This window comes from Takifugu rubripes, chromosome 13, assembly GCF_901000725.2.
Source record: "Takifugu rubripes chromosome 13, fTakRub1.2, whole genome shotgun sequence".
In the NCBI taxonomy this organism is placed as follows: domain Eukaryota; kingdom Metazoa; phylum Chordata; class Actinopteri; order Tetraodontiformes; family Tetraodontidae; genus Takifugu; species Takifugu rubripes.
The window spans coordinates 14,777,804-14,801,819 of record NC_042297.1 but is presented as its reverse complement, the minus strand read 5'-3'; the positions used below and the strand labels follow the sequence as shown (position 1 = coordinate 14,801,819).

General features: G+C 43.4%; 3 protein-coding genes across 6 annotated transcripts; all 3 read right to left on the bottom strand.

Moving 5' to 3' along the window:
* Positions 1-1,387: 1,387 nt before the first annotated feature.
* On the bottom strand, positions 1,388-8,185 carry LOC105417270 (SHC-transforming protein 1). Of its 4 annotated transcripts, none has more exons than XM_029846043.1 (13): positions 7,938-8,185; positions 7,689-7,750; positions 7,106-7,599; positions 5,923-5,993; positions 4,955-5,015; positions 4,716-4,835; positions 4,588-4,638; positions 3,815-3,866; positions 3,258-3,384; positions 2,953-3,145; positions 2,780-2,831; positions 2,090-2,153; positions 1,388-1,915 (listed from the first exon to the last, which is right to left on the bottom strand). In XM_029846043.1, exons 3-13 carry the CDS (start codon positions 7,595-7,597, stop codon positions 1,786-1,788), a joined length of 1,413 nt encoding a protein of 470 aa, XP_029701903.1. In that variant the 5' UTR covers positions 7,598-7,599; positions 7,689-7,750; positions 7,938-8,185; the 3' UTR covers positions 1,388-1,785. The 4 variants fall into 4 exon arrangements, with proteins under 4 accessions (XP_029701903.1, XP_029701901.1, XP_011608302.2 ...); XM_029846041.1 differs by having other exon boundaries at positions 4,588-4,641; positions 7,938-8,183; XM_011610000.2 differs by having other exon boundaries at positions 1,388-1,912; positions 4,588-4,641; positions 7,938-8,181.
* A 624-nt stretch (positions 8,186-8,809) lies between these two features.
* Positions 8,810-20,188, bottom strand: secisbp2l (SECIS binding protein 2-like). Its single transcript, XM_011609999.2, has 18 exons — positions 19,952-20,188; positions 17,404-17,585; positions 16,276-16,603; positions 16,029-16,167; positions 15,281-15,501; positions 14,794-14,818; positions 14,577-14,692; positions 14,305-14,400; positions 14,120-14,230; positions 13,764-13,931; positions 13,553-13,694; positions 13,278-13,453; positions 13,071-13,203; positions 12,818-12,980; positions 11,933-12,153; positions 11,703-11,857; positions 11,398-11,617; positions 8,810-11,311 (listed from the first exon to the last, which is right to left on the bottom strand). Exons 1-18 carry the CDS (start codon positions 19,985-19,987, stop codon positions 10,692-10,694), a joined length of 3,252 nt encoding a protein of 1,083 aa, XP_011608301.2. The 5' UTR covers positions 19,988-20,188; the 3' UTR covers positions 8,810-10,691.
* Positions 20,189-20,396: 208 nt separating this feature from the next.
* Positions 20,397-23,671, bottom strand: cops2 (COP9 signalosome subunit 2). The gene is made up of 13 exons (XM_003969642.3): positions 23,565-23,671; positions 23,031-23,144; positions 22,862-22,939; positions 22,654-22,779; positions 22,493-22,582; positions 22,320-22,397; positions 22,066-22,240; positions 21,794-21,972; positions 21,637-21,689; positions 21,421-21,518; positions 21,249-21,331; positions 21,103-21,161; positions 20,397-20,773 (listed from the first exon to the last, which is right to left on the bottom strand). Exons 1-13 carry the CDS (start codon positions 23,616-23,618, stop codon positions 20,629-20,631), a joined length of 1,332 nt encoding a protein of 443 aa, XP_003969691.1. The 5' UTR covers positions 23,619-23,671; the 3' UTR covers positions 20,397-20,628.
* Between the last annotated feature and the right edge of the window lie 345 nt (positions 23,672-24,016).

The window sequence follows — 24,016 nt, the reverse complement described above, 5'->3', positions numbered from 1 at the left end:
ACTCTGTCTCTGCCTGCTATTGTGGAAATGCAGGAAACAGCGTGGGTTCTCTGCTGTTGCTTTGTTATGTGCATGTTTTCTGTGTGTCTGTCCACTCACGTGTCTCCTTGTCTGCAGTGTCTCTGGAGGAAGACGGAGCTAGATTTCGGAGTGCAAAAAAGTGCTGCAGCACAGCTCAGCCAGTGGCCAAGTCTCGTTTTGTTTCTTCCCAGATCTGAACTCTGCGTGACACTGATAACACTTAAACAAAGGACAATCTCACACCCCTTATGTAGTTTCTATGGTATTAATTGTTCCATTAAGGTTCTTTAGGATCTGGAAACATGTTTCATATAAATTTGAGTGAGTGTGTCCTGTGTGTAGCTCAGTGCATCTTTTTTTTTCACTATTCTATTTTTCTAATCCATAGAACCTATTGTCAGAAGGGTCGGAGGTCAAATAAGGCCCCATGCAACCATCTACTGACTTTCCACCATCGTTGATAAGGCAGAAATAAGAGCATTCTTTTATTTTAAAAAAGAAATCAATCCCACAGCAGAAAAATCTGAAGTGTTGATGCAGCACAGACGACAGCGAGGAAGCGACACGGCTCCGGTGAGTTCCACAAGACGCAGAAAAACATCCGGAAGAATAAAAGCAGGAAGCAAAAGCCGCTGAACACTTTCGACGGCTTTTGTGCAGATGTGCTAGAGCCACAGCCACGTTTTAATTCCAGGGAGATTTCCTTTTATTTGAATCTAGTCCAATCAGATAAAACTCAGGTAGTATTTAAAGTGTAAAAAGCAGGAATGAGCAGAGTCCCTCTCTCTCACACACACACACACAGAAAAACTGCAGTGGGGATTGTGTTGTGTGAACAATCACGTGAGGTCAGTGATCACATGTGACAGAATTATCTCCACGGAAAGACCTGAAGTCTTGTTTTCCTACTGGGTGTATCTTTCCCTTGTATCAGTCTTTGCTGGTGTTAAAGTTTCCGCTGCCACTTCCTCCCTGAGCTCAGCACGACCAAGTGTGATTTGTCTGGGTGAGACTCCCCGAGCATCCCTGAGGACGACCAGGACAGCAGCAGAAAATAAAACGGCCTGTTTCGGGCATACGCTCGGTTATAAGTCATTCAAATCTGTAGCTGTCAGACTGCTAAAAGATCACCCACGTACACGCACACAAAATACATAAACCAAAGTAAGCTTGTGGAAAACATGAAACTTAAGACACGAGAGCCTGAGCTGGAATCGAACCTCCAACTTTCCTGCTAGGAAGGAACCGTTTTACATACCGGACCTTTTAAATGGGTACAATCTTTTTAGCGATGTAAGGGCGACATCGTGTGGTCATAAAGTGTATTACTGCTTGATTGACTACACAAACACAAAATGTTGATTTATTTATAATTCGTCTGTATTTCGCATTCAAAATGTCAAATACAACAGGTTCGAAGAAGACTGAAAATAGCAACATAAATACAATAACTAATAAAATGAACATATAGAGCCTGCAAATATAATTATTGGAAAAGTAATAGAAAAAGTTACATTCTAGAGGTTCTTAATCACAATTTGTGCTTCTACTTTTATCTAAACAATTCTGAGGATTTAAGATTTTCTGCTGGCAGAACTTGGAACTGCACAAGCCTTTAAATGTACATGTTTTATTAAAGTGATGCAAGATGATCGGAGTCTCTCGTTGGTGCCGTTCAACTGTCTTTTTGGAGACGTTTCAGCTGCAGCTTCCTGGAGGTCAGCGCTAAACATGATCGCTGTCTGGGTTTGCATGTGGACCTGTTCAGTGGCGGTGCGCCGTGCCCTCCTCCACACCACCGAGCATGCACTGACTAGAAGCAGAGCTCCTCTCTCTGACCATGAAGTCTCCGGCACAGGTGAGCACGGCCTCAGCCCTGTGTCGACCGAACCTGCTTCACATAGCGAGAGATGCATCAAAGGATCAAAGGTGCAGCTCTGGATGCAGAGTATGGAGAGCATGCAGCACAATTAAACAGGATTATATGTCAGTAAATCAATAAAGTCACACAGATTATTATTTAGATGTGCAAATCATTTTAAATGTGACTAAAAGTTCTGTGACTGACCTGCCCTGGAACCAGCTCTGGTCCTGGATCAGCACTTCAGCAGCAGCCTGAGATTCACCAGAGTCTTATGAAGATGAACACAATTTGATAATTATTACCGGTATATAAGTTATCTGAGATCTGGCATTAAGACCTCAATATTTGTTTTGAATAAATTGATTCAGCAATTTATTATAAGATTAAATCTTAAATATGCCTTGACTGATGAGCTCAAACAAATTTGAAGAAATTATATGATAAATTTCAACGTCGCCTCCAAAAAAATAACTCTCACTATTCTACTTACATGCATTGTGTAATAATTACAAACATAATTATAAAGTAAAACGACTTTATTTGAATACTGGAATGTATTTTAAAAACGGCTTTTACACGACACAGATGTCAGACTTCATAAAGTAACTTTTCAGGACCCCTAATATACAGTATGCAATCAGAACAATAGTAAGTGCCTGACCTAAAATAGCCTTTCAATATGTGTACGCCTATGAGAATTAACCACAGACTGTAACAAATTACATTTAGTTTCTAATTAATTTACATTATCTAGCTCATCAGCATAATTTTGAATAGTGACATCTTTAATTAATAGTAATAGCTCCAAAAATGATGTTAAGAAATGTTCTGTTTTCAAAAAAGCACATTTTCGGGCTCACAGGACACGCTGTGAGTGTATTGGCGTCATTTCACCTGCAGGTAGGGCTGAGGTTCCCTCCGCGGGGCAGTTTTCATACAGGGAAACCTGCAACAACAACAGATGAGTCATCAGATCTCTGCGCGCACATGCGTGAGCGTGTGCACAACCACTCTGGACTAGTGAGGCGTTCAGGTACACATAAACCGGGTGGGTTTTACGTCTTTACCTTCTGAATGCCGATGCTGAGTTTGTTTTTATCTTTTGTTAGCTGCAGGTGCTCAGAATGGCCAGCAGGTGGCGCTGCTTCAAGGAACAGATTGTAGTAATCACAACTCTGACCTATTTCACCCCCCAACTTGGCCTTTTGGTCTGTGTTTGTGTCCTCTGTACGCCTTTTATGACACATTCTCACCACTGGCCTGAATATAAGAACAATTTTATATATTGTTAGAAAATGTTGAATTACAACTAAGCACATGGTTTAATGTTTATCACATCTAACAGGCGGTGTGTTGTGTTCAAAGACTGGACCTGGTGTTGGGGGAAAAGAGCGCCGGTCGGTGGCTGAGGACTCTGCGAAAACGACTCTCGAACGCCTGACCGATGCTGTTGATGACCTCGCTGGCTCGACCCCGGGGACACTCCAGGATGTGACAAGCTGAGAGAGAGACAGAAAAGAGAGACAGACAGAGATGGAGGGAGGGACAGAGATAAAGAGGGTGAGAGAGAGAGAGACAGAAAAGAGAGACAGACAGAGATGGAGGGAGGGACAGAGATAAAGAGGGTGAGAGAGAGAGAGACAGAAAAGAGAGACAGACAGAGATGGAGGGAGGGACAGAGATAAAGAGGGTGAGAGAGAGAGAGACAGAAAAGAGAGACAGACAGAGATGGAGGGAGGGACAGAGATAAAGAGGGTGAGAGAGAGAGAGACAGAAAAGAGAGACAGACAGAGATGGAGGGAGGGACAGAGATAAAGAGGGTGAGAGAGAGAGAGAGAGAGGGAGGCAAAAACAGGGCAGGGGGGATTTTCCAAGGCATTTACAGTAAAACAATTGTGGCCAGTCCACATGATGCTAAATTAAACTGACCTCTCAGACTGAAGATGTCTTTCGCAACATAAGCAATGTAATCTGCCATTTCCTGGAAACAAAGAGAAACACAAGAAAAGAGAAAAAGGGGAAAACATGACTGAGATTTCATCTGCCAAAGATCATGCCCAAGATACTAAAGACGCTAGGATACAGAGATTAAGTCAGTAAACAAACATCAATACTGCATATTTTAAAATCGTTTCTATCCTCAATCAGATGGATCGATCAGTAAACACCACTCTGACGCTGATTTAAAATCCCAGTCACGGCTCCAAAAATTAAAATGATAACAGCGATGGTAAGTGGGAACTTTCTAAAAGCAACAAACACAAGAGAGCCTCAACCAGATGAAGGCTCTGGTCACTTTTAAAGGTCAAGTGTGAAAACTTGTTACTAATCTAATTTAAGAAACTGAATATGACATAAACAGACACTTTTTTTAAAAAAATGTGTGTGGTAATGCTAGCATAGCAGCTACTATTTTTTAGATGTAACAGCAGCATTCTGTTACATTTGTACTCAACATTTCACTGGGCCTACTGGGAGACTTATTACTGGTTTAAATCCCATCAGAATGGAGGGAATACTTTATTAGGAGGTCATCTAAGCAGGCTAAAATAAAGTGGAGCTCCTCATGGCTCCATTCTAGGATCTCTACCATTTGCTTCTGGTCGTGACAAAATACAAAATATGTGAATATACTGATAATGCACCAATTGGTGTGATAATATTATTGTTATTATCTAAAGATTCTGTGTCCACAAACCTACCGGGTCTCCTCCGGAGGCAAAGGAAATGGTCTGCATGGGATGGCGGACGATCTTCTGAGGAAGAGAAAAGAGAGAGAGGAACACACCTGAGATGGTTCTCACACCTTTGCAGGGTTAAAGTTCAGCACCTGTAACGAGGAGGCGGCGATCAGGCTCAGGCTGTCGGCGGAGACGCTCAGGACGACGCTGGTCCCTGAGAACTGCAGGTTGGTCCCACCCAAAACAGAGGAGGGCTGTTTGGGGCCAGGCTGCACACACACACACACACACACACACACACACATGTACAAACATTAATTCCCACTAACTCTACTGTATGTTGAGTTGAGTCCACACGCGTGTGTTCATGGCAGTTTGTGTTCTTTACCCTTTTCATCTTCACTGCTGCCGTTACTGACGTCCTCTCACACAGTCTGCTGATGGCCTCTCTGCTCACACACACACACACACACACACAAATTATATCCACTACAATACTTGAATAAATATACGATCAATGTTTCCTGCTGTGATGTGAGCGGCATTTGAGATGTGATATATATTGATATATGTGATATATGTGTATATATTATCAACATATTATAATGCTTATAATGTATATATTATATTATGTATATATATTATATATATGCTTATAATATATGCTGTATATATGCTTATAACATTCTAATCTTATCTGTATTTATTTCTTCTGTTTCTATACTTTGTATAGGTTGCTACTACAATTCAATTTCCCCACGGGGATGAATAAAGTTCATCTTAATCTTAATCATGACATAACAACCTAATTAAATGCATTAAGTTCAATCAATGCAAACATTATTTCAAGATCTGAGCTGGATGGGGAATGCTTAGATAAACTGTCCATCAGATGTGGCTGACAGCTGGTTTTCCTGAAAGGTGGCAGGAGCATCTTAATGTCTAGAGAACAGCTTTGGCCGGAGCTCATGCTCATGCAGGTGACTCCAGAGTATCTCTCAAGTATCCCCCAGAAGTCTGCTGCCTTCAACTCCACTCAGGAATTCCACAATTTAGGATGCAAGGGAGGAAATTCAGCTTAATTGGATTTCGGGGCCCGTCAATTAGCGTTTCTGCTTAGAACAGAGGTTTATGTGTGCGGTGGCTCTCGAAGCATCCTGTCCAAGGATGTTGAGACCCAATGAGAAGAAAGCCCCAATTTATGAATTATAAATTTAATCTGATTTTCTTCTTTTTTTATGAAGACACACGTGGCCCCAGTGTTAATGGCTTTCTCTGTGTGTGTGTGTGTGTGTGTGTGTGTGTGTGTGTGTGTGTGTGTGTGTGTGTGTGTGTGCGTGTGTGTGTGTGTTTTACCTAGTCAGTTGTATTCTTGTCTCTGAGTCAAGGGTTCTCATGGACTTGGTCACCTCCACGTTGCCAAGGTACTAAAGACCACAACAGAACCCACAAACACAACCTCATATTTGATCATGTTTCCATCCTGGTTCTCATCAGAAAAATTATTGATTTCTAATTTTACTCTGAATAACAGTTGAGGTGGGTGTTGAAATCTAAACGTAAATATTGACAGATTACGACACGTTCAGAGATCCTAAACTGCACCAGGAGGGTTTCGATTGGCGGAATTGCAAATGTGTTTCAGGTGTGTTAATGTTGCTGCAGCTCCAGCTTAGAATGGTGCAAGTGTTCAGCTACAGATACGCTCAGGCTCATTTATCCTGCGGGCAGACGGTTGTTTCTGTGGCAGAAATGTTCTGGCTGCACAACCCTGTCAGCCACATTCAGCTGTACTTGATGGGTCGCAACAGATTTTACACAAAAGAGGAAAAGTGAATTCCAAAAATGTTGAATTTTGAGCTTATTGCACGTCCATCTGTTACTCAGAATTCTGTGTAATGTCTTAAGGTCAAGAATGTTTTGCATGTGTAACGCTTATGGCATCATTTGTGCAGCGTGGAATGCTAATATTTGCTGAAGGCTCAGCTCCAAGTCATGGCCAGACGAGCACTGATGACATTTAAACCAAGACATTTTCAGGCATGAACACTTAAAAACACCTCAATTCATAGTGGGTTTAAATTTAGCATCAAGCAAAATGAGTTTGTCAGTGATCACCAGACTGAACTTCATATGTGTGTGTATGTGTATGTGTGTGTGTGTGCGTGTGTATGTGGGCCAATGTGAACATATGTAAATTATGTGTTGCACTTGCTTATACAGAATGGAAAATCAGGTCCATTCTCATTTCCAGCTGCCACTGCTGCTCGATAACCTGCACGGACACACATCTGGTGTTAAAGCAAAGGGGACCCGATATGTTCACGCACGCGCGCACGTACTCACGCACACACTAGTGAGTGTGCGCACAGAAGTCAGGAGCAGAGAGTCAGGATGAGTCACTGCTGCCTACACAGGAAGCTCCCTGTGGGGGGGGGGGGGGGGGGGGCGCTGGATGTGGAAAAGTGAACGTGTCGGTGAACAGCGCAACTCACCTGCACTGTCGCGCTGCGCACGTGAGTCGTGTGGTGACAGATACCTTGAGGTTGTGGTGAACTGATCCGGGTGCCGTCTGTACGGTTGTGAGGTCACCTGCCGCGGCCTCCAGGCAGCGCGGGCCGGCTCCGTGCCGAGAGCAGGAGCAGCCGAGCTCCGAGGGGAGGCTGGTCATCCGCTGCAGGCTGATGGGTCTTTTTGTGCAGCTCAGGGCAGAGGGACCACTGGACAGGGGCTCAGGAAAGGACGGTGGCTTACAGAGTCTGCAACCTGACCTCCAATCCCAGTCTGTTCCGTCAGCGTGTCCACATGTGGTCTGGTCCCTGGTTGTCTGGCCCCTCGGACCACTTTGAGGTCCAGTGTTCCCCATGTGGGGGTTGGAGCCCTCATGGTGATCAGGCGTCCCAGGGTCCAACAGGGCAAAGTCAGAGTCCAAGCAGAGGTCCCTCTTGAGGGACAAGACCCTTTGAGGCCGGTCCTCCAAAGAGGCCAGCGAGTCATTGCGCAGACGGCTGTATTTGGTACGTCTGAGCATGCCTGCAGAGAAAAAGAAGGTCCTAGCTCCACACTCATCCTGATCATTCACAATCTCTTGGATTATGTCTGTGACAGAAGTTCAGTGATACCTGATTAAAGTCCTCTCTGTGATGTAAATCAGGGCAGGTTTTGCTCTCTTATAACCAGGGAGCTGAACCGACAGCAGGAACAAATCAGATAGAGAAGAGTTAAAGAAGTCAGTTTTTTAATGGCTGGGTTGATATGATACTGCAGTTTTGATTAGATACAGAATAAGAAACACAATAATCTGAGAGTGGATGTAAATCAGGTTATTAGATTAGCTTGTTATTATGCTCATATTGATGGAATAAACCTACCAGTGTGGGACTCCTCTGGAGAGCAAGGTCCCGTCTGCTCAGCTGCGCTCATGCTGGACACAGTGCCATCATCCCAGTACGTGCGTCCTTTCTTTCTGCCCGAGGCGCATTTGATTTGCGCAGCTTTCATGAATGACCGCTCTTTTTTTTTTTTTTTTTTACTGAATGAAACTCTTTTCTCATTGCGGATGAACGTGTGAGAGAAGCAGAGGGAGAGATTGACAAGACCCCCCTCCCCTGCTCATAGACTAGCAGCCAATCACGCAGGAGCAGGGTGACTCATGCTGAAGGTACATGCACAGAAGACCCAACACAGTAGATGCACTCTGGGACGCAAAAACGAAGTTAAAGTCGCACTTTCTAGGCAATTAAGCCTCTAAAGAGTGTAGATTGACTGGAGTTTTATTACATGTATTGGATGTTTTAAATAGCATTCTAAATAAGTACCTGAGGGCATATCAGATGGAGGATTTAACAATCAGCTTACCTTTGGTTCAGATCAGCTTGTGTTTGCAAACTGCGGTCACTCTGGGATAAGTGGGTATTTTTCAAAGTAATTAGATATAATGTATAGGGGCAGTGACTTTTTTAGATGATGTTACATTGTAAATCGTGAAACTGTACTTTTATTTGTGGAAATAAACGAGATATACCTCAGAATTAAACCAGCGTTTACTGTATATCTCACGCTATATTAAAACTTAGCTGAGCTTGGTCTCCATCTAGTGGCCAATCGGCGCCATTACACAACAAGGACAGTTCAATAACCAATGGATCAATGCCTCAAATCGCAAATCTTATCTTCATATTAGTCGTTTCCTTTTGTTTCAGTGGTGCAACAAGTTAACAAATAATAGATAAGGCTCAAGACATAAACTTTACATAAACAATATTTTAATGATGTTAATAATCATCCATAAAGGGTAAAGATAACAGGATTATGAGAAACATCCTCTAACAACGTTACTAATCATGTACAGTCTAAAGGAGACAGTCCAAACATCCATATAAAGATGAGGAGCACATAAAAGAAAAAAACTTCATCAAACCATTTTTTTTTGTTGCTGTTCACATTAGTTACAAGACATTTACCAGTACATATTTACATAGTGCAAACTCACACACACGTACACGCTTGCAGTCAGTTAACACGCTTTAAACACTTTGATGGAAGTCATAGCAACAACAAAGTTTACACGCTGCGTACCTTATTTTCAAACGGGAAATACCTTCATGATCTTAAAGTACAATATCAAGTCCGTCCGCTCTGGGCTTCACATTGCAAACAGCCCGACACTGCATAAAAAAAAAAAGAAACTAGAAAAAAAAAAAAAAAAAAAAGAAAAACCAAAAAAAATAGAGAATCACAAACTGACTGGCTGAAATCTCACTGTCACGATCAACTTGGTTTCCAATGGTTACCTATCAAATGGCTTCAAAGTGGTGATTGTTTTTATTGGATACAACTGACTGACTCTTTTATACAGGTTTATTTACAGCGGTCTGTGGTGCGTGTGCCCGACTGTGGTGACGTCCCGCTCTACTCTGCCGTGGCTGGAGGCTGCCGCCACTAAAGATAAGGGCACTGGAGTAATTTCATTAGAGGTCAACACATCAAACTAATACCAACGTGTAAAAGCAGTACAGCAGTGAACGGCTGCGTTTCCAATCCATTCAGTTACTGAGATCTGCTGTTATGAACACAATAGCACACTATTCCAAATGGAATGATTTAATGTTGATACAAAAAGTTAATCAGCTGAATACAGAGGATGAGATTGGCTTAAACTGAATCGATTCCTGTGGGAGAAAAAGCTCTCAATTACACCAAAACCAGTATAAGACTGGTGCAGGCCGCAGCCACACAGACTTTATATACACAAAGCTTATTGGGCTTCTTAGAAGTTGTTTGAATTATCTGGATGCAGACGCGCCTCTTGCTTTTTGTTTTTTAAAACACTGAAGACAGATGGGAGCAGTCTCGTTGGAAAGACAGAACCCCTGACACTTTTATATTTTAGGAAGAAAACATCAATGAGTCCAACAAAGACAAGAAAGCACACATCTCCCATTCACATGTAAAGCAGCCAGACTTTAAAAAAAATATTTATAAAGATAAAGCTCTGCAAAAGTAAGGTTAAATACAATATGTGCATGCACGACAGTCACACTAATACTAGCAGAGCTGCGATCTTCCACGCTCTTTGTAAAGTGAGACAGGTACTGAAAAGGTTCCCGCGTGAACTACAAACAGTTCAACTCAGCTCTAGTCAGTTGCCGTCACAAACATCCCCGACTGTAAAAATAACAGGAGGGAAAGAAAATGGATTCAAGTGTTGCAGGTTAACGTGTGAGCAGAACTGAGGGCGTCGCCTTTGTTTAAAAGAGCATTTAATCAGAGGTTTTGGTGTAGATTCCTATGACAGTTTTACTCCAACTGTAACCTGTGAGTTAAAAAAATGTAAGTTCTAAAATGAAATAAAAACAAAATTAATGTTGTAGATTTTACTTTTTTTTAATTTTTTTAATTTTCAGAATGTTAAGAGAATGTTTTTTTTGTTTTGTTTTTTAAGTCTTATTAACTCTTGAAACTGTCCTGGCTGTTTGGTGTGTGTTTCCATGATGTGTGTTTTGGTCAGATGACTTTTGGGTACCTGAGATTATGTCTGGTTGTCAGGGGTTACGGAGACAGAAGCTGCTGTGAAGACAGGTGAATGGTGAGTGCAACAGAGCAAATTAATTCCTGTGAGGTCGTCATCCAGGAAGCTTTGCTTCCACCTTCTCTTTGCTTGACATTGATGCCTCTGTGACGTCTGCTGAGTCCAAGTCCTCCTCAGCATCACTCTGCCCTCTGTCATCATCATCATCTTCTTCTTCTTCCTCCTCCTCCTCCTCTTCTTCTGTACTGTCCTGACTCTTTCCTAACTGCAGGTTCTCCAGGGTCTTAGACACCCATGATTCAATGCGGCTGCTGCGGGTGGGCTCCACCGAAACGGGCTTGGGAGTGTAGTCGTCCTCCTCCTCTTCCTCCTCCTCTGCTTCCTCTAACATGCCAGGCACCAGGGTGGAAGTGGTGGAAGTGATGGAGGAGTTCAGGGGGCCCCTGCAGCTCCCGTCCAAAGAGCCCGTCTCTGTGCTCTGCTGAGAGGCCAGCTCCAGCCGGTCGTCCACACGGACCTCTTCCTTCTCCCCTGTGCCCTGTGTTGGGGGTGCTGCCCTGGGCTGGGCAGCGGTGGAGCCAGATGGAGCGCTGCCAGAGCTGGCTGCCAAAACATCACTCTCCTTCTGGTTGGTTGATCGTGCGGGTCGACTCGGCTCAGTTTCCAATGGCTCCAAGGCATCTGATGTCTCGACCATACTCCTCCAGTTCGTCTCTGAAATAGTTGGCTTGTTGGTTATTCTCCATTTTCTCATCAAACTCCCCCCCAAAAAATAACAAACTGGAGTTCCTAATGCTTACCATACTCCTTTTCGTTGACCTCTGAGATGGGTTCGGAGAAAATGGAGCAAAAAGAGACAGCAGAGGCAGCAGAATGGTTCCGGTAATGACCCATTTGGTGTGGGACCTTCTTTTCATTCTTCAGCGCTTCCTCAGTCTGCTCCTGCTCCAGAGCTGACACCATGTCTTTATAGGCCTTCCTGGCTTCTTCAGTAAGAGAAACCAGCTGGTTGAAGAGACTCTGAAAGAGAAAGAGTCACTGTATGAAATAAGAACAGATTAGTGAGGAACAGCCCTTAAGCTTCTCTTCTCTGACAGTCTCTGACCTCAGCTCCGGAAAAGTTAAAAATGCCGACCACGCTGACAGGCACCAGCTTGTTGACGCATCGTCCGAGAGCTTTCCTGCCCAAAGCAAACACAAATGGGATCTCCTGTTCTCGAGCCATGGCGATGACATTATACAAGGCTTCATCCAGACCACCTGAAACATAATAAATAAATAAGTGAGGTTTTTTGTTTGTTCTTTCTTCCCAAAAAACAACACAAAACCACTCACCTTTGGCCTGGATCTTCTCGCAGTTAGGGGAGATGATGACACATTTGATGGTTTGTAGCTTCATGTGCTTGGTGACCTCTCTGAGCCCCATGACCAGGCGCCGCTTGGATTTGGCCTTTGTGGGATCCTTCTGGTAGACCCGCTCTTGGAAACGAACCAGTTCCTGCAGGAGCAAAGTCACGCTCTCATCGATCTCCTTACTCAGCACCTGGTTACAGTACCTGCAGGGGAAGGGGATGAGGGGTGAGGAAAAGAACATATACTCTTACCATTCGCTAACAACCAAAATCTCAAAGAATTGATTTATTACGTAATAATGAAGTAAAGAGGTTACTAAAGTGTTTTGAGGCCCTGTGAAGCCTTCCATTTGGCCTTCCAGGCCATAATGAGCGAATTTTCAATTGTAGTCGGACAAACTCTTCTCCCTGCTTGTTGATTATGCGTATTTCGGTTTAGTTGGCTGTGACCTGACCCCTCTAAATTAACCCACCCCTTTTCTTCCCACAAGCTGCTTTGTGGTTTGATGAAACAACAATCGGAAGTTTGACGTGGAGTGGCCTGAGGGACGATTGTGCAGGAGTTAAGCGCTGAGAGGAGGAGCTTGGTCTCTGGAGTCTTCGGATGCTTTAAATGCATCTGTTAGACAAGGGTGGGATGGGACAATAGGACCACAGCTGAGGATACAGCTGGACAAAGCTTGGTCTGTCATCGCAGGCATACATTCTGGCAGAGAGGGGACAATGTGCGCTACACCCTACAGGGCTCTTTACAAACACCACTCTGTCAACTGGAACCAGCACTGGTTTTTTTCGATGCTGGGGGTTCCAGCATCGCTCACCCAGATTGACATTCTTGATTCTCACATGTGGGAGTGTGCACACTCACTCTCTGAAGCGACGACTGTGGATCTTGGTGATGGCGTTTGAAGCCATAGGACTCCCGATGCCAGAGCTGGCCGGAGAACCCTGAGATACCGGGGTGATGCTGTAGGGAGAGTTCTGACTGGCTGGGGAGAGGGACGTATCGCTCGGCACACTCAGGCCATTTTCTGGGAGTGAAAGGGAAGAATTTAAAAAAACTAAAGATTCCCTCATGGGTCAAATAAATGTGATTTCACTCAGCCATAAAACAGCCTCACCATCTTGTGAAGTGGGTTCTTGTGTCAGATCATCTGTAAAATGCAGACATTCTTCCCTGTTCTCCTCCTGGCCCGAAGACTCTGAGTCCACACTTGTTTTACCTTTTTTCCCCTCACGTTCCTTTAAGATAATCTATGAAAAAACACAGGGATTCATCAATTTAGGTGTTCCCCAATGGAGCGGATATATCATCTTCCATCATGAACCTTCTTGAGGGCTGTTGGCCGTTTCACTTTGGGGATCTCTCTCTCCTTCCCTCTCTTGACGCGCGGAGCAGTGGAATCCAGAGGATTATGTGGGGCTGAGTATGGCTGCTGCTGACCCTTCAACATGGACGACATGCTGTTGGAACCAGATCCGTGGAATGGAGACGTCGTTCCAACTGCAGCAGAGTTAGCAGGAATTTTGGAGTAAGGATTTAGGATTTAGTAAGGAAGATTAGTTGTGCACTTGCGTGCCTGACAGGTTAATGAATGCCTACCTGTAAAAGACAAAGGCTTGGTGTTGTTGAGCTGTCGGGCCTTCATGGCCTGTTGCTGTTTCTCTAAAGCTGCCAACATGTCTCCCAAGTCCAGCTCCACAGATGTTTTACTCTTCTTCCCTGCCGTTTTAGTGAACGTCTCCTGTTGGGTGTGGAAAGTTAAACAAACAGGCAAGCAATGTGTAATACTATAGGTAATGAATGTTTATACCTGTAATTTCTTCTGTTCCATGCTGATTTCAGAATACTCCTGTGCGGTGGCCAAAGCTGCAGCCAATGCTTTCTTCCTCTGGCTCTTGGCTCTCTTCGGAACAGAGGTTGTAATAGGAATGGGCGTCTGCACGATGTTGATAGGGGAGTTTTCTGGTAAGTTTTCCAGCTGCGATGAACACAGACACAAACAACTGTATTTAGGGGTTTGAACAACAATTCAATCACTGAAAGTTGGCTAAACTAATGAATTCCAAATGCAAAGGGTGTAACTTTAAAGAAAATTGGAATCTATGACTGAAATAAATAAACTGTATTATGGTGGGGGAGGTGCCTTCCGACAGAACCTTTCCCTACCAGGTTTTTGGGCAATTTAGGCTGGATGTGCGTTTGCATGGAGTTAGATTCTGGTCTTGTGTTGCGCTGGACACCCCTTTCATTGGTTAAATCTGGGAACTCATCTTCATCCTGACAGAGAAAAATACATTCTATATTAAAAAAAAAAATCTGAAAAATGCTAAACTTAAATTTGCTTTTCTCACCTCAAAATAGAGGGGCTCTGGGGTGGCCACTGCTGGCTGTAGCCTTGGTTCTGATTGGTTAGATGGCCCGTGCCCTGTATATCCATTGTGGAAATCCTGAAAGGCAGAATTTTTTTAGTCTTCACTATTGTTTGGTGATAACAGTAAAACATGCAGCTTTGTTATTTACAAAATAAAATACATTTGGTTTTGCACTTATTTGGCTACAGTTCTTCATTTTTGGTTAATATAATAACAATAATAATAATAATAATAATTTATGGGATGTTTACCTGTGAGAAGTTCCTCTGCTCAGGATTCTTCCTTTGGCCGGCTCGATAAAACTGACCATTCCTGTCTCCCCAAGATTTTTGGAGGGGCCGGGAGGTTACGTTTACCCATGTACCTGCTGGGGGATTTAGAATAAACACAAAAACTCAGGAAAAATATAATACCCATGACATAGCGATAGAAAACCATGCAGATCTATGGGACAGCCATCAAACTTACCTGTCATCACACCAGCTTCAACTCCCTTTAAATACAGAAAACATAGAAAGAACAGATCAGTGAGCTGTAGCATGTACTGTATAAAACAGTACCGGTACATGCTTTTAATACTGAAGGAAATGACACCAATAACTGGGCCCTACTTGTGCCTAACGTAGATTCATATATTTTCCATACATATAGTAAATTGTACCTGTAGTGCTTTAATCACAACAGATTTTTTTGTTAAAAAAATTATACTTATAGACTTATATAAGTCTTTTTCCAAGATACGTCCCCATTTTAAAGCAGCCTTGCAGTTTCAAATTGCCACCACTAACAGTAGTAGAACAAAACCTACATTTCCTCATTGTTTCCATTATCGCCTATCTATTTTTACTTTATCGCCATCTTGTCTTCATCGTGGAAGAACCACTGAACACAACGCAGGACATCCGTGTGATCACCACTGATTAGGTCTGGGGCTGAAGGTCAGTGGAAGACCTACCGTAGACGCTGCTGTATTCTCTGTTCGCTGCGTTGCTCCTTGGGCCTGGTTGTGTTTAGGGCTACAATAGCCGCTGTCACTGTCGATGTCCGCCTCAGTGGCGCCCTGCTCGCTGTAGATTTCACCTGAATTAGATGCTCGTCGTCTCTTGGTTCGGGACTTCCACAACTGGGGGCTCACCCGCTCAACGGCGCTCCGTCCTGACACCTCGCCAGGAAAATCTGAGCACAAAATAACACCAAAACTGAATACATCACAATTTTAGCAGAGCTAAAAATACTGTCAGTGAATCAGAGGATAAGCTGGACATATTTGGACCAGTTTCACTTTGGCCTGAATTCAAAATTCTTTGTCATTTACGCATTAGAGGTACTGGTAATAGTTTTTATGAGGACACGCTTGATAATTGTTGACATTATAAGTAGCAAAGACGCAAACCTCTGCAACAGGACATTCTGCATTCCTGTGCTTTTACGCAAACGTTTTTGAGCATAGACCTGTAAGACAAGACTTTGTTTTTAGCATAACTGCGCCCTGCTTCCTTGTCCACAGGACAGATTCCTGACAGCGAAAGCATCTTATCACAACAAAGGCTGGAAAGTTTTGGGCTTCATGTTCCTTCTAGTTACACGGCTAAAGAAGGTCACTGGCAACACAAAGCTGGATATTCACCATCCAAATAGTGTCACTCCAGGTGGCTTTTAATTTAAAAAAAAAATGGAGCTTAATACTGTTGTGGACCTCTTACCAGTCTGCTGAGCTGCATCCACCAACATGACTGTCTTGGTCCTTCCATCAGGACTGAAGGTACAAACCTCCTTCTGCACGGCCACACTCCTGGTTGGAGGCCTGCGACCTCTTGGAGACTGACATATTCCCAACTGTTGCTGGAAAAAATAAATAAAACTTTCACAAGATCACGTAACACAATGAAGATGACATGTGATATTGTGGTACAATGACGCACTGCATTCATAATGAGTATTACGCTCTACCTTTGAGAGAACATTAGGTCGGACCATGCCTCTCCCCCTCTGACTGGCCATCCCATACGGCAACCCCAGGGGCAGCGGCCTTTCGCTGACATCTGCAGAGACGGGGCTGACCACTCCAGTTTGCATGGGTCCTGCATAAGCACCATGGAAGGGCTGGTAGAAGCCCATCACAGGTGGGCAGGGAGCAGGCATAATCTGGTAGTAAGCATAGTCATTGGAGACAGGAGGCTGGGGGGAGGACAAGATGGGGTAGGCCAGGTATGATCCACCAGGGCTGGGGTTAGGCTGCTGCCAGCGCAGCTCCCCTCCGTTATACATAGGATGTTGCCTAAAACGCACCGGAGAAGTTATATTAGGTTAAATGGAATCCTCTGATTGACTGTTGTATAGAAAAACAACTAAAAACAGTTTAAACTAGCAGCACCCCACTTCAAACTACTGTCAAAATGTCACGTCAAGCGGTTTATATGTCATTTTCCTTATGTAAAACACCACTTGATTGAAGTGAAGTGAGTTACTAAAGACCACAGTGACAATAGAGCTACATCTGTAATTTTGTGTCATGGTGTTTGGTGTCTTGTGGTTTGTGTGCATGTGTGTGTGTGTGTGTGTGTGTGTGTGTGGTGGGCAGAACTCTTGATTACAATCTAGATGACATTTTCACAGCCAGAGCATTTCCTTGCATTCAAATAGGGGACGGAGGCAAACAAAGGAACGGATGTGTGCAGGACGCAGTAGATCATTCTGGACAAAGAAAGAGCCACTAAAATATAAACTGTGGTTCCACGTTCACTCTAGAGGCTCCCTAAATGTTTCCATCCATGGTAAAAACCATTGGTTCGTACTGAATATGTTGTTTAATGGATCTGATTCTGATCTCTTCTTTCAAATAACATTAAGGATGTGGTGTTCAAAGATTTGTGAAGATCTGATTGTTCTGGCACCACAAATTGGGGACACAGGATCTCCCAGACTGCAAAAGGAAAAAGCAATGTCTCTCTGCCAAACATATCAACAACTCTAATATCCAGGGTACTTGGAATGATGTGATTCAAGCACTCAGAAGGGCATTGGTTCAGAGTTTCATCCATTCTGATAGTGACCCCTGCCCTGACATACTGACACTACCTGTTAGGTTGGTTCTCCTGGACAAAAGGGTAGCAGGTGATGAGGTAGCTGGGTATGGGAGTGGTTTCCACCCCTCCACTCACTCCACCTGCCTCTCCAGAAAGACTCATGCCCACTAGAGTTCCGTCAAGACCTTTCCTTTGCGGGATAAATGGCTCTACTTCGGCTGAAAGCTTTACATCCTGCAGAAAGACACAAGAAGAGTCATTACCGTCACGGTGGTCAGAGTATTTTATACTGGGCATCTTATTCAACAGATTCATTAAGTGCTTTTACACATTTCAACACACTGGGTGGTTCTCAAATTATAATATGGAGGTCTAGTGCACCTCATGTGACTCCTCTCTACGCTCAAGAGCAACAGTTCTAGTCCGAGTGTCTCCGGAATGACTGAGCTGCTCATCTTATCTCTAAAGAAGATGTACCGTGTCTAAGGGGGACAGGGTGACAGCAACCCTGCAAAGAAAAGCCATTTTTCCTCTTGTATCCGTGTCCTTGTTCTTTTGGGGATGACCCATGGCTCACGAACACAGGTGAGGGTAGGAACCAAGATTGACCGATAGATTGAGAGCTTTGCCTTCTGGCTCAGCACAAAAAACAACTAGATTTTTGAAAGAATAACAGCCGTTGCTTGCAAAGGCAGGAATACAGAAGGCCAATAAATTATATGAATGGCCTTGAAAGCACTGATTTTATTGATATCCATCCATTTACTCTGGATTTAGGTAAAAAATGACAGATTTACAAATGAGGTAGAGGCAGAATAAAGTATAATTTTATATTTTCTGGGGTTGTGGGCTTCCATATTTAAAGCCAGAACCAGTAGGACAAAAAAATGAAACATTATAGATTTTAGGGGGGAAAACACACTCAAGCACGATCACTTTCAACACTTAAGGGACATATCTAAGGTAGTATTTACTTAATTTTGAAGGCAGTTAGTAGGAAGTGAATGGACAACATTGCACTAACAACACGCTTCCAGGTTGGGTTTGAATAAACAAACACATAAATATTATTTTCTGACTTTACCCACTCTTCTCGTTCATTCATTTTTAGAGTCAGTGGTCTGACTGAAGGCATAATCTACATCCAAGAGGTCACATTAAAATAATGTTCCATTTTATACAGAATGACACGGGGTGACAGAGTTCAGAACACAAAGAATCCTCCTCACAGTGATCGTGATGCATGAATAGATCCATCAGTGTGGCCAGCTGCTGTCACAGTCATCCTATTGTCTCCCACGGTTACGGAGAGTCGGTGATTCTCCGACTTTAGGTAATTTAGGTAAAAACAAGCCTTGGATCATGAAGGAAGATTGTACAGCCAGAACCAGACTTCTTAAAGATGGAAGTGAAACATCTGCAAAGCTGCTGAAGATGAAGAGAACCAAATCTGGATGGTCGTTCCTGACAGTTAACCAGGGTGTTGTAGGATTAAGTTTGAGAGGATAAAGTAGGGACAGCACTACAGGATAAGCTAATTATACCGCCAGACCAGCAGCTTAATGTGCATGGGGGGAAATACTGGAGAGTGACATCCAACTAAAAAGAGGATGCCTGTAGGAGCTGGCCTGGGTCAGCCTGTTGATTTGACCAGTGAAATCCTGAGACAGGACACAGTGGCTGTGATTGTGAACAAGGCAATGAGGTCATGTGCATCTGCTGGGGAAGACAGAACTAAAGAGATTAGACTGGGAGGCCAACTGATCTCCTCAGTCCTGTTTGTGCAAGCATTTATTCCGGGAGTAAACGCTTTCAATCACATGCCTTTCTGCACCGAAAGTTGTGGTGCTTTGAACTAAAAGACGTCATCATTTACTTAATCATCAGCTGTTGTCTGCAGGCCTCGGAACACAAACTAAACTTTCTGCATTGCAAACCGTGTCAGAGGAATGCCGAACATGCAGAAGAACCGGACATTCCGCCGGTGATACCCACCAAGCCTCACCGCCTCTTCCGACACAAGCGCGCTCCCAAACACGCACCGAAAACAATTTATTCGTTACACTCTCCAAGTACATCATAAATAAGTTTATGATGGAACCAGCCAAAGTATCTCTGGTTGAGACAAAATCAGAAGCGTCAAATGACAACTGAGATAACTAGCTTTAGCCACAATAACATTACAGAGATGTGCTGCTTTTCTGCGGTCAGGATTTTCCTATTTTCGTAAGGCAACACTTATTTTATATAATGACGAAAACCCATCGAAAATGCAAAAAAATTGCGTATGAAGACGGGGGAAAATGTTATTCGTGTTTTGAACACCAACCACAATTAGCTGGTGTTAGCTTTCTAGCCAAAATGCACTGACGCTTCACTGATTAAAACACAAACACGTCTTCTTTTCCGTACGACAAAGAAAAACTAAAATAGCTATTTAAATCCTCGAAACGCACCGTGACATTTCAGCAACATTGTCGTGCATCGAAGCAGAGCCCAATTTCGGGCCCTAATACAACAACGGTATACCGTTAGCTTTTCTTGAACGGGCTAACCGTGTAGCAAGACCCCAACAAAATAGACCCACAAAAAGATATTACCTTGTTGTCACTGGCGTCCATGTCAGTCAGCAACATCAACACGGACCGTCTGACCACAATGTGGGCGTCAGGAGTTGGGGCTTTTTAATTTCTTCATTGTAGACTGTAAATACTAAAAAAAAACAAAACCAAAAAGGTTGGAGAAACACACACCCAGTTCTTTGAGTCCGCTAAGTGCTGCTAGACGCCGCTGCGTCAGCTAGCAGAGTGCTCCGCCGACTCTGGCCGCTGTCAGCGGAGCTGGGAAATGGGAGTCACCTGGAACGGCGTCCGCCGAGGGCCAAAAAGGGCCTTTGTCGCTTGCAAAAATACAGCGCTTCCTCTCGACACTGCACATTTTACCCCACGGGTTTCCCTCATGAGGGCAATGAAAGGTGGTCCTATTCTTGGTGTTGAGAGATGTTTAGTACCAGCAGGAGAGCGGATTCAGGAAATGGTGTCCACATTTTCATACACATTTGGGACTTTTATTGAAGCATTTGTAGGTTGCACATGGAAAGAAAAAGCCAAGAACAAATACAAATAAATTTTGCATTTTTCCTGTCATCAGTACAATAAAACACTGGACATTTGATGACATTCCCGGAATCTGTGCAGTGTGTCGCCTCATCAGATTCACTCGAAGTGTACATAAATGTATTCAAACATGCCAATTTGTCTCTTCGTTTTATGCACCATCATGTGAGCTTGCTCACAATCGCTTGGTTGAGTGTGTTCAGCTGATTTGTCCATTTGTCTAAAGCTGTGTAGCGAGCCCCTCCTCTCTTCTGGTAGTCCAGTTCTAGGAGCTGGTTGACCTGGTCGATACGTCCATGGATCGTGCTGGGGGGAGAGAAGGGAGGCAAGTGATGAAACCACTTATCCATAAAACCTTGTCCAAAGCTTTTCTGCTAGTCTGCATGACATCACCATAACCATACACTAATTCTGTGTGTGAATTTGAGTTTTCGCTGATCCTGTAGATGTCACTTTTTACCCCTGAACCACCGCTGCCACGCAAGTCGCAGTGAGACTTTGATTACGGTGCAAAACAGACCTTTAGGCACCTGATACACCCAAAACTGACAAAAGGAAGCCATGCAAACTATGAGGAACTGCTGGCAGAGGGGGTAAAAGTCTTTTCAGACTCCTCGCCAGAAGAATGAACTTACTTATCCAAGATGCACTGCACCAGCAAACTCTCCACATCGCACACGTCAATGTTCAGTTCCTGGAAAAACAAACAGACGAGAAGCAGAAATCAACAATTCAATGACCGTTTCCAAACAGGGTTCACGCTCCGCGTGTACGATCTTACCTTTGAAATGAACGGGATGTGTATTCTCGTGTATGGTTTTATGAGTTTGATAAGTACTTGAGTTCTAATGTTCCTCAGGAGCTCTGCAACAACAGACACACGGTCACATGATCGGCGGGATAAGACGGGCGTTGTTGTTGTTGCGTGGAGCAAAGTTACGTTCATCACTCACCTTCTATGTGCTCTCGAATGAAGGGGTCATCCATTATGTTACTGTGATTAGTTTTCAATATTTTCTCAAATTCTGTAATGTCATTGTTCTGGTAAGCACTGGAAAGAAAAAATAGACAACATTGGGGCGCTATGCGGAGAGTGACCCGTTGACTCATGCTGAAAGGAGATGTTGAGTAGAAAGGAGATGTTATGAAAGTCAACAGAGGATGCTTACCTTACTAAATTTGTCATTGCAAGAATTTCTGGATCATTCTTGTATGGTTTGGCCTTTAAAGGAGGAAGAAATACCCAAGAATTCATCAAAAAAAAAAATTCAAATAAGGAAGCAGTCAGAGCTTAGAAAACGTGATTTAAAATAATGTGCTTCATACCTCCTGAGAGTCAAAAGGATTGATTCCTGATTTCATCAACATGTTGGCAAGGACCAGGTACTTCAGGCACGTGGTTCGTCTTGGGCTTCCGGACTCGTCGTAGTTTTTGAAGGCCTCGAAGAAGTCCGTGTGAGCTTTCTCGAACTCCCCCTCTCTTAAATGCATCTTTCCACCACACTCTGAAACACAGAAAAGAGACACAATGAGCTCAACAGCTTGAAACGTGCACCTCTGTCACGTGTTCTGTAGATTGCAGAGGTGTTCCACCTTACCTCTGATAACTCCCATTATTAGTGGGTGAGGGATGGCGGATTTAATGTGAAGCGACTGCTCATACAGAGCTTTCAATTTCTTGTTGTTTTTTTGTGCTGTGTACATCTGAATCTCCAGGGCATAGATTTCTAACAGCTGTGTGCCCTTCTTCAGGTCATCCTCTCCATCGTCTGTCTGTGCATACAAGATAAGAGGTTTAGACATCAAACCTGTGATATCTAGAAATAAGAAACTATTAAAAATGGACATTTACTTGACAAGACTGGTGAAGTTGTCTAAGGATCTTTTGCAGTTTTCCATATTCTTCTCTCTCCAAGTACAGTTTCCCTAACTGCAGGAGCGGAAAAAAGAAGCAGGTCTGAGCACATGTCAAAAAAAGGGGGGGGGAGTAAACATCGCAGAAGTCATTGAAGAGCCTCCGTATACCTTAGTGTTTGTCTTAAACCATAATCTGTCGTTTTTTGCATCTTTCAAAGCCTCCAGTGTGGTTTCATAAAACTCCTGGAGCAAGTCCATCTTTTGGAAGAAGGAAGAAAATAAATACACACTTTCAGAGGGCTCAATTTATCCAACATCATCATTCTTACCTGTTTGGAGGTAGAAATATAGTCCAGAATAGAGTTAATGGACTTTTCTGAGTAGTTCCTGGTGACAGCACTTCTGATGTATGTGAGTAACTGCTTGTACCTGTTCATCATCTCAGGAAAATTGGTCTACGGAGATCACACAAAACACATCTTAAACCACGACTGGAGACAGATATAGAGAAATAACATCACACATTGTATAACATACCAATTTAAAATTTATTTTGATCATCTGTTTGAGTGCTTTAAATCCCCATTCTCCTTTCTCTCCTTCCAGCTCCAAAACCTTCACACGTAAAAAATAAAAATAGAAACATAAGGTAGGTAAGGCAGAAAGAGGACAACACGACAGGACATGAGAAGAGGCAACACTCCACCTTCTGGAAACTGCTAAGTGCTGCTTTGGGATCGTCCTCCTTCAAAGCTTTGGAATTGTAATACTGATTCTCCAGGTCCACATTTGGCTCCGAGTTACTGTCCTCTGAGTATTCCTAAGTTCACGGAAGCAAGCGCGTCATATGTTGAATTATGCATACAAGTGCCACAAAACAGATGATTACTAGCGGAATAGATGAAGTCCCTTCTACTCTGATTAAGATTCTGCAAACATGAGCTTCAGGCTAACATTACGTTAGCAAGTAGCCTCTTATTCCGTTTTAAATTGTCGCAATTCAATTCCGGCTAGAGTTTAATGCACAGGTTGAAGGTTCGTACTTGAAAAGGCTAAAAAGGCTGCTTCTAAAAAAATAAAAAAAGGAAGATTTTTAACCACTTAGGAAGCTAACTGAGTTACTAGCTCGAGAGCTAACTGACAGCTAGGCGTAGCTAGCCCGGTACTTCAATCCGAGCGTTCAAGGAACATGAGTATAAAAACCAAACAGGGAACAGAACTATATTCAGTTTTCAAATACCAGGTCGTAGTCCTCTTCGTCGTCACACATGAAGTCGTCCTCCATGTCAGACATTTTGACAGTCTTCCCTGGTTCTTGCTGATCCGCAGGCAGACAGTGAGGCCCGGCCTGTGCTGTGTTTTGAAGCGAGGTTAAAGAAGGCGGTTAGACGCAAGGACGCGGCCCGGCCTGTAGGTGGCGCTGTTGCGCCGCGGACGCAGCGGGGTGGCGACGTCCAACCAACCGTCGCAAACGTAAGAAGTCAAATGGATTAAAAAAGGTGCTGGAATCAAGTAAACATTTAAAATTGGTGCGCTTGAAATTCATTTGATAAGGGTTTAAAAATCAAGCACTTAAAACATTTTACGTTGTTGAAAAACGTATTTTCTCGCTACCTCAAACGCAGCAAATATGTATAATATATATGTAACAGATGTTATTGATTTTGATGTTGAACTACAGTCAGCCTCTTA